The sequence below is a fragment of the Plasmodium sp. gorilla clade G2 genome, assembly GCF_900097015.1.
Source record: "Plasmodium sp. gorilla clade G2 genome assembly, contig: PADLG01_00_13, whole genome shotgun sequence".
NCBI classification, from domain to species: domain Eukaryota; phylum Apicomplexa; class Aconoidasida; order Haemosporida; family Plasmodiidae; genus Plasmodium; species Plasmodium adleri (nom. inval.).
The window spans coordinates 22,313-32,475 of record NW_021628860.1 but is presented as its reverse complement, the minus strand read 5'-3'; the positions used below and the strand labels follow the sequence as shown (position 1 = coordinate 32,475).

General features: G+C 23.0%; 2 protein-coding genes across 2 annotated transcripts; both read right to left on the bottom strand.

Annotated features, from left to right (window-relative positions):
* Window positions 1-1,584: 1,584 nt before the first annotated feature.
* Window positions 1,585-3,942, bottom strand: PADL01_0012000 (ABC transporter, (TAP family),putative; the record flags this gene model as incomplete). Its single annotated transcript, XM_028680364.1, has 1 exon — window positions 1,585-3,942. One exon carries the CDS (start codon window positions 3,940-3,942, stop codon window positions 1,585-1,587), a length of 2,358 nt encoding a protein of 785 aa, XP_028541142.1.
* An 872-nt stretch (window positions 3,943-4,814) lies between these two features.
* PADL01_0011900 (cytoadherence linked asexual protein 3.1, putative) lies at window positions 4,815-9,804 on the bottom strand (the record flags this gene model as incomplete). The annotated part of the gene is made up of 9 exons (XM_028680363.1): window positions 4,815-6,296; window positions 6,478-7,244; window positions 7,340-7,498; window positions 7,570-7,755; window positions 7,828-7,938; window positions 8,013-8,075; window positions 8,150-8,203; window positions 8,298-8,873; window positions 8,967-9,804. The coding sequence occupies 9 exons, from the start codon at window positions 9,802-9,804 to the stop codon at window positions 4,815-4,817; spliced, it is 4,236 nt and encodes a 1,411-aa protein (XP_028541141.1).
* Between the last annotated feature and the right edge of the window lie 359 nt (window positions 9,805-10,163).

The following is a 10,163-nucleotide window of genomic DNA, read 5'->3' as shown; positions in this document are numbered from 1 at the left end:
ATACTACTAATGATATATATCAAATATAGTTTAATTGGTTATATATATTAGATAATTAATGCAAAAGGAATTTATTAATTTTTTATAAAATAAAAATAAAAAATAGAATCATAAAAAAACAAAGATATGAATGGCATATACAAATTATGCTAAATATTACCTCGTATATCAATCTAAGTTAACATGAGTTTAGCATGCACACAATTCCACCAATAATAAAATGGACGATATATAAACATGTTCAAATTATATATTATAATATAAGAATGATGAAATGAGCCTTTAAGTCGAGCGAGATTTATGGCTGAAAGATTAGTTGCAATTTATATTCTATATACCTGATCTACCCATATGAATAAGCTATAATAATAATAATAAATTTAGGTAACTAACGAAAAAAAAAAGGCTCACATATTGTATATATTACATTATCTAACACCACAACATTTATAGGATTAAAAAAACAATTGTAATATTCGAACCAAAAAAGGTTATAAAATAAAAAAATTGAATAAAATTAATTGATAAATAGAATTTATATTATCTAATTAAATTTTTTTTTTGTAAGAATAAGCCAAATAAGATAATGCAAAAAATAAATAATTAAACAAATTACTGACATTTAAGCATATTTCTTAATAAAGTTACAAAAAGTGTGAATAAAAAATCCTTATATTTATAAATTATATCTATATTATATTTAAGTTATACTAATATATATATAAATTATTCTATTATATACTTTTATAATTATATTGCATCCAAAATAATTTTATAATTTAAAAGGTATACTAAATATATTATTTAATAGCGTTCCTTTATAAATTATTAAAAAAAACAAAAAAAAAAACTCTTTTGTGTTTAATTTTCTTTTCTTATACAATAATAATATTAATACATTAAATACTTCTTTTCATTATTTTTTTATCATTATTATACTTTTGTTTTATTTTAAAATTTTTACTGATTCGTTAAATCAGTATATTTAAAATTTTTTTTAGTGTTTCCTGTTGTTAGGTTAATTCTTCTTTATTACAATACCGAACTACCAATGTCTGATGAAGTGATGTTTAGGTATGGCGTTAGTTGGTGTCGCTAGGAGCAGTAACGCATTTGACTTAGTAATTGGATATACTGGGGCTCTGCATTAAAAACATTAGGCTATTCTTGTGGCCGAAGGTCTTATGATGTGATAAGTGTTGAGATATTCATCTTAGCAATATAGAGATTTAAGAATAAATATATAAAACTTAATATTTAATATAAAAAAAAATATTCAAACTTAGTTATTATAAATTACATTATATATTATAAAATAAGAAATATATCTAGCCATCATATAGTGTTATATATACCTACATTATAACTATTACTATTATATTATGATAATATGTTTACTACTTATTAAGTACAGCTATTATAAGCATCTCTTTTTATTTATATTTATTTACTTGCATCTATTCCTCCCATGCTAAATTAGACTCATGAGCGTAGATCTATGAATAATTGCGGTCGATATATGTTGTTGATATTGGTCAGAATGCGCTAGGATTCGTGCCTTCTATTCACATGTCTGATTATTCTTTAACATTTTATTTTTTTTTCAATAAAATTTATGAAATTTTTTTTTTTCTGCCTCTTGTAATAAATCTTGGAATAATTATAAAATAGAAAGGTAAGCAAAATAACATATATTGTTTTATTTGTTATATTACTCATTTTTAGGATGCTCTTTTTGTCTTTGATTGATAAATTTTTAAATGAACTAATGTTATCAAAAAGGAATAGAAAATCATCTGATACTGAATTATTACTTTCTTTATATAATTTTAAGATAAATAATATGATATTTTTTTTATAATTTGTCTTTAAGAATTTTATAAATTTTCGATCTAATTTATATTTGATAATAAGTTCATGATCATTTTTAATAAATTGGTATACATCTTGCATATTTATTTCTTGTATCTTTTTTTTTAACTTATTTTGAAAATTTTCTGATTTACTAAATGAATGTTCAGGTGATACATGTTTCATTTGAACATTATTATTTGGTGTATTATAATAAATTGAATTATCTTGATTTTTTTTTTTTAAAGTATAGTCCGTTGTTTTATTGTGATACACTTGTTTGTTACTTATAAAATTTTGGTAATCATTTGTTTTATTTGTTTCCTCTTTTTTTTGATTCATATCAATATTATTTATATTATCAGTTGATACATTTTTGAAAAGGTTCTCATCGCATTGATTAAAATGCTTCTCATTGAAAAATAATTTAATTAAATTGTTATAGTTTCTTTCAAATAATTTTAGATAATTCGGTTTAATTATATTGAAAACATAATCAGAATTGTTTTGTATGGTTTGAAATTTTTTCAAAAGGGAATGTTTAAATATAAAATTTTTCATATCGGTTATATTAAAAAGAATAGAAAAGAAATTATATTTGGAAGATACCAATTTGGTATTATTATTATTATTATTATTGTTGCGCATATTGTCCTTTTCTATTAATTTTATAACATCTTCTGCATTACCTATAAGTTCTTGAACCCTAGAATATTGTTGCTCTATCGTACATGATTGGGCAATTATATTTTGCATATATATAACAGACGAAATTATCGTTCTTGTATCTGTATTTAGATTATACATTAACGTTTTTTTACTTAAAATTAAGGTTAATATAAATGTCATCATATCTATTATACGTATAAAAAACTTCTCTATAATATATAATAGCCCTAATTTCATCCTAGACATATAAATAGTATCTAATGAATTATTATATTTTTTTATTTCCTTGTTATGTGTATTAAAGGCACTTATAAGTGAAAAATTGTAAATTGATTCTTCTACAATATTATTTGACTGAGCAACTACATTACTTTCTTCTTTGGCTAGCTTACGAAATATATTAGAAAAAAAAATGGATATATTTGAAATTATAAAAACAATAAATAAAGAAACAATAAATAAATGTACGTTAATTTTATATAAGAAATAAAATGACAAAGCCATTTTTATCATATTTCGAAATAATACAATTATGTTTGTTGTAAAAATATCAATTAATTCAGATGAATCAATATTAAGTCTACTTATTAATTCTCCTTTTCCTTTTTTCTTAAAATAGTTAATATTTTTATGTAATAATACATTGAAAAGAAATTTTTGTAAATTATTTGTGCTTACATATGCGCACACATTAAAAATATATGAACGAAAGGAAGAAAATAATAAGCTTATAACAGATATTAATACATACATATGGAAAGGGTTACTACTACAAAATTTGAGATATTCTATTAAATCTTTTACAAATGATAAATTTGGTTTGTGTATTTTAATAATTGTAAAAATTCTTTTTTCCATTACAAAAGATACAGTTTTGGATAGAAAAATTGGAATGTATGAATCGACAATTGCTGACAAGGTTGTTAATAAAAATCCAGTTAGAAATAATAATTTGCTTTCTTTTACAATTTTGAATAATTTTGATATATCGCTAAGTAGGCTATTTTTGGTTTTTTCATCTTCTGATATTTTTTTATATATGCTTAACAACATATTGGTATTACTATCTTGGATATGCTCTTTATTATTATTATTCATGAAAAGAATATTTGTGTGTATTTTATTATATATTTTTTTATTATTATTTATAGAATAATATGATATCTTTACTACATCATTTTTGTTTTTATTTTTTAAATTGTCATACGTTTTGATGAATGGTAAAGTACTAGTATGTTTCCTTTTTCTATGCAAATATTTATTCATAAAAAGGGATTTTGTGTTATTATTACTTTGATGATTTATGGGGAATATACATTCCCACCTTTTTTTCTCTTTTATATTATATGCATTTTTTGAAACACAATATATATAGAAGATTAAGTTATAGTACAACAATAAGGAAATAAATAAATATTTCATATTTTTTTCTTTCTTCCTTTTGTAGAAATAAATGTTTTGTTAATCATTTTTTATTTATAGTATATATTTAGTTATCACATTTTTTTTTTTTTTTTTTTTTTTAATTTTTACTAAATTAAATAATATTGATTATATAATCTTATTTAATAATTATGGTTTATTTTATATCTTTCAATATATTTTTTTTTCATTAATTGGATTGTGTAATACATATGGCTTAAACATTTTAATCAAACACAAAAAAAAAAAAATATATATATATATATATATTACATATCTTATATACATTAAAGAATTAAAATATATATATATATATATATATATATTTTTTATTGTATTAAATACTATATATATTATTAAAAGTAATATATAAACTTTCAATATTCCAAAAGAAAAAAATTAAAAAAGAGATAAATTTTTTTTTCCCTTTCAATTAATTTTATATTCTTTATTTCTCAAATTTAATTATCAAAAAAAAGTAATTCTACATTAAAATATTAATTTATATTGAAAAATTATAATAAAATTTAAAAAAATATTTTTATAAAAACAAAAAAAATAAATTATTTTACGAACAAACAATTAAATCGATTTTTCTAAAAATTAAAAAATAAATATTTAAAAAAAAAAACAAACCCAAAAAAAAAAAAAAAAAAAAAAATGGAAAAAAAAGAGAAGGTAAACCTAAAAACAAACAAATCATATATTTAATTAAAATTATACACTTATAAACAAACACAAATTATAAATCATTATACATATAATTATGTATTAAAAATAAAGAAAAAAAAAAAAAAAAGAAAGAAGGGAATGCAAAATAATTTAAAAAATATGAATATTACTATTATATACAAAATTATATATATATTTTTTTAATGAAATCGTGCGATCATTAATTCATCATCGGGTTCATCGAAATCCTTTTCATCGTCGTCACTATGTGCCGAAACTGTTTCATCTATTTTTTCAATATCTATATAGGTACTAGTTGGTTTGGACGCGTTCGAGCTCTCATCAGTGTCTGAGAGTAATTGTGGTTGTAGTTGTGTTTCCTCCACGTCTTCAACGACAGGACAGTAATCACACCTTTCATTTAAAAACTGTTCGTTTTTCCCAACATCTTCAAAAAAAGCAAAATCGTCCACGTATGTAGTCATTTTGTTCTTGAAAGCATTTTCCATATCATATCTTCTTAAATTATTCATGGTATCCTCGTTAGTTTCATGCAAATAATTCATGATTTTATCTTTGGGAGACAATCTTGAAGCAATAACTTCACCTAAATACCCATATTTCTTCATACTTAAGTAAGCTTCACGCTCGTATTTTATCAGAATATCACTTGTATATTCTTTAAGTTTGGTTCTCACAAAATTTATTAAATATTTATTGAATACACTATAATATCTATCCAAGAAACGGAAATTGCTCGTAATATAAAAATGAATATTTTCATAATATGCATATAAAGAAAATACTGCGAAGAAACAAAAGGCGTACATGAACCCGTTCGTCAGTTCCACGAAAAAATTTCTATTAAAACTATGAACGGAAGGTTTACGTTCGTACGATTTTTCACTAACATGTTGAGTTTGCTCTTTTATGGCAGGACCAAACCCTCCAGGAAACGATTTACCCGAATCCAGGTATAGATTCGAGAAAAAGTAGAAAAACAAGTATATGGAGGAATCGCGTGCAAAAAAGCTATTGAAGAAAAAACTTTGGGGGGAAGTTTTTCCGTGACCACATTCGTCGGTATGAGATACATTACCTGTATGTGAACTTTGCATTGTACAATCACCACCTTGTACCCATTTAATTGAAGCTTCAATTCTTTTTATTAAAAAGAATGTAGTTATCGGTAAAAATTTTCTTCCAATAAACTGACCCACTTTTTTAGCCGAATAAAAATTTGCGCTTGCCACGGCCTGATATTCACATAACAGACTTAAATTTTTATAATTTAACATCTCGTACATTTTGGATGCTAGCATGAAATAGTTGGAGAAAACGAACGTTTTCCCATATTTTAATTGTGTGATAGGTTTTTTTGCATATGGTGGCAATAAACTGTTGGTCATACTGTCCATAATACTTCCGTTATACACATATGCAAAAGTAAGAAAAGCGGAGGTACTTGTTGCTACCTGGATATTTTCACTTATTCCATATGCTTTGTCCAGATGATCTGCATGGTTGCTTAACATTGTTGAAAACAACATTTGAAATGCTGCAAACATCGTTTTCGCATAATATCTTGATGCCATAGAATTATGGATTTCTATTTCACGTTCTTCTTTGTTTAATTTCGAATAATTATTTGCCACATTCATGAAAAACACATTATTCACGCTCTACAAAAAAATATATATATGTATGTGGGTGTGCGTATGTATGGAGATTGGTGTATATATGAATTTTTATGTATACATATAAGCATATATATAAATACAAATACATATATAAAAATGCATATATACACAAATACATACACATACTAATATATATACATACATATACATATATTGTTTTTACCATTTTGTCATTTCTTCGTTGTGTCCTGTACGTTTCTTCTATTCTTCTAAATAATAAATAAACTGTTTGTAGGAACGAAGTGTCTGAAAATATATCTGTGTTAAAATTATAGATGGAAAACAGTTCGTCTACCACTTCTTTCAATATTTCTTTATTTACCTTAAATCCATAAATAATACCATAATTGTAAAAATTGACAGAATTTCCCATAATACTGTGTAATGTATGGTAGACGCGATCTTTTACTTTTTTATATGTTGGGGTAGCAGTCATATATTTTCTCATATTGAAAATATCTGCAAAAAATAACACGTCGTCAAAATGGGTTTTATATAAATCAATTGAATCTCTCATTAACATTAATTTGTTATTTATATTATAAATATTATGATATTTATATAAATTTTTCACATGTCTCTGATCAAAATACATATCGTAGGCACATTCGATCAACGATTTCAAAACTTTGTTCCACTGATTCATTTTAGGAGGTTCAAATTTTTGTGACAAGACTTTATCGTGTAAATCTTTTCTTATATATGGATTGTGATAATTGGAAAAATAAAACCCTGCGGGCGAACTAATCATCCAATCTTTAAATTTATGTTCGAGAATTAAAGATAAAGGATAAGATCTTGGTAATCCTAGAGGTGGTTCATTCAGTTGATGGAAAAAATCTAGTTGTAAAAACGAGTTGATATGGACCAAAAACGTGAGAGCTTTTTTCATTTTTTCTAACGTTCCAACTTTCATTAATTTTTCCAGTTCTAAGAAAATATATATATATATGTATATATAAGTGTATATATATAGTGATTACAAAAATATATATATATATATAATAAATATATTTGTTTGTTACCATCGACCAAATTGTTTGGAATACGTTTCCTAACATATAAAGTATAATATTTTTTTATAGGAGAAGGGAACCAATAGTTTGTTACGACGGTTCTGTTGAACGTATCTTCATCTTTTATGTTTAAATACATTGCTTCAGCGACATTTTTGGTTGAAATATCTATAAATAAATATATATATATATGTGTGTGTGTACATATATTTATATATTTATATGTATATTTTTATTACCTTTAAAACTTGTAAGTCTAAATAAAAATAAGAATGTGTACCAATTAATATCATGAGATAAGAAATTACTGTACTCTTGATAAATATCTAACGTTCTCATTAATGATGATACTTTTTGTATTTTGAGACCTTTAGTTAAATATACATAAAATTTCTGTACCATCGAAGGAACTTCATCAAATTTCACTAAACAAAATATATATATAAATATGTATGTATTTATGTATATATATCCACTTATGTATCTTTTTATATTACTGTTAGAATATAAGAAGGCTCCTTTGCATACATCGCATTTGGATACATCGTTGAGGAAATTACTATCTTTTGATAATGTGTTTGGTTGATGTAAATGACATTTCTCAATACCTATCAATATATATGTATATATATGTATATATGTATATGTATATATATATATATATATATATATTTTTATTTACATTTTAATAAGTTTTCAAAAAGGGTAGAAAACTCCTTCTCTTCAGTAAATGACATTTCGACAGCTAAAAAAAAAATAATATAATATATGATGATATTTATATTATATACACTTATACACACATATATATATACTTACTGTTGTAATATCCTGGTAAATAAAGTGATGTGACATAAGCTCTTGTATCATAATCTAAAAAAAAAAAAAAAAAAAAAAAAACATATATATATATATATATATATATATAATCACATATATATGTATATATATATTTATTTTTTATTACTTAAAAGTCCAGTTAAATTTAATAAATGGACATATAAGGTTTTTTTTGTTCCATAACAACTGTAACGTTTCATGAAATAATAATAATTCAAATATATATTATAGGCACTTATTTCACGATTAGGTTCTTCCTGTTCAGGAAACGTGTTTTCTTCGTTGGCTTCTTTTTTAAATTGGTTCGTATGATAAATAATACATTCTTTAGGATCATTACACATAAATGAAAAGAAATAATCTTTTATATATTTATGTTCCATCATCCCGTGTAAATCAAAATCAGTATCTTGTGTAGTTTTAATTATTTCTAATTGATATTTATTAAAATAATGTATTAGATATTCTAATATATTACATTCCATAGATGTGTGTGATCTATCAACTTTCAAGTATGTTTTTCTTCTTTTTTTTTCGGAGTAATACACGGATTCGTGGTCACACATCATGTCAAGAACCTTAAATCGATCAGACATGGAGAACTGTAAAATTTTTTGCCAACTAAAAAATTTTATACTTTTTGCTTGGAAATAATTGTTATAATTTTTAAGTGCTAATTTTAATACAATAAAATGTCCCAGGGCTATAAAAAAAAAATATATACATATATATGTATATAAATGTAAATATGTATATGTGGATATATATATATATATATTTATGTATATATATATACCTATTAGATGAGGACCCAAATGATTAATCAACCCTAATCCATATTGATTTGTTATATCATCTAAAGCTTCCATAAAATTTATATTGGAATTGGTCGTAAAAAAAAAATCATTTGTATCCATTACATCTATTTTGGTATCATCAAGTATAATTGTATCGTATTTATTTTCTATGTCGTGCGACTGTTGAATATCATACACACGAAATAATATATTTCTAAAAAACGTTTCGTGGTCACCTATTGGACTAATTGTTTTTTTCTCTTGTACATCTTTTGCTATAAAAACATTATTTAATTCTTCGAGTGCAGTTTTCAAATCATTATTTTGTTTGTACGAATCTAATGGTATAAGCATTAATTTTATTGTTTTTAATGTTCGTACAATAAATATTTTTTTTTTAATTATATCTGAAATATCAGAATTATAAATTTCTATTAATTGTTTTTTCATAAGATGTTCGTATTTTACCATATCATGAAATGTCGATTGGATCGTAGGTACGATGTAAGATTCATCATTGGTATCGGAAATATTTTTTTTTTGAAATTTCGATATATCTAACAATTCTTCTGTTCCTTGTTTAAGGAGAGGATATTTTAATTTATCTTTTTCTAATGATTCTAAAATTAATTTTTCTAATATTGTTAAATTTTTATGTAGTTCATCATTTCCAATCATCGATTTTAATTGATCGATATTATCATTATATTGTACATTGTGACTACTAGTTACAGTTTCATTGTCATTTTCTTTATCATTTATGGAACATATTGCCTTTTCATTTAAATATAAAATGAATGTTAGAATGAAAAAAAATATTTTATGAAATGAAACCATTTTTTACTATTAATGTTTACATGTATATAATTTTTAGTACAAATTACATATTAATGCGTACTCAAATATCATTACGATATATATTTAAAAACGTACAGAATAAAATAACCCAGAATACAAATAAAAAAAAATAAAAAGCGTATTCAAAAAGGAGTACACAAAAATATTATATATATGTCTGTATATGAATTATTATACATATATATAATGGAATAATATTTTTTTACCAGACAAATTTTTTAATTTTCACATATATGAACAAAACCAATAATTACCATTTTTATAATTTCATCTATTTCGAAAGAAACAAATTCTAAATATAAGGAGGAAGATATATAATAAATATGAAATATAAGTCA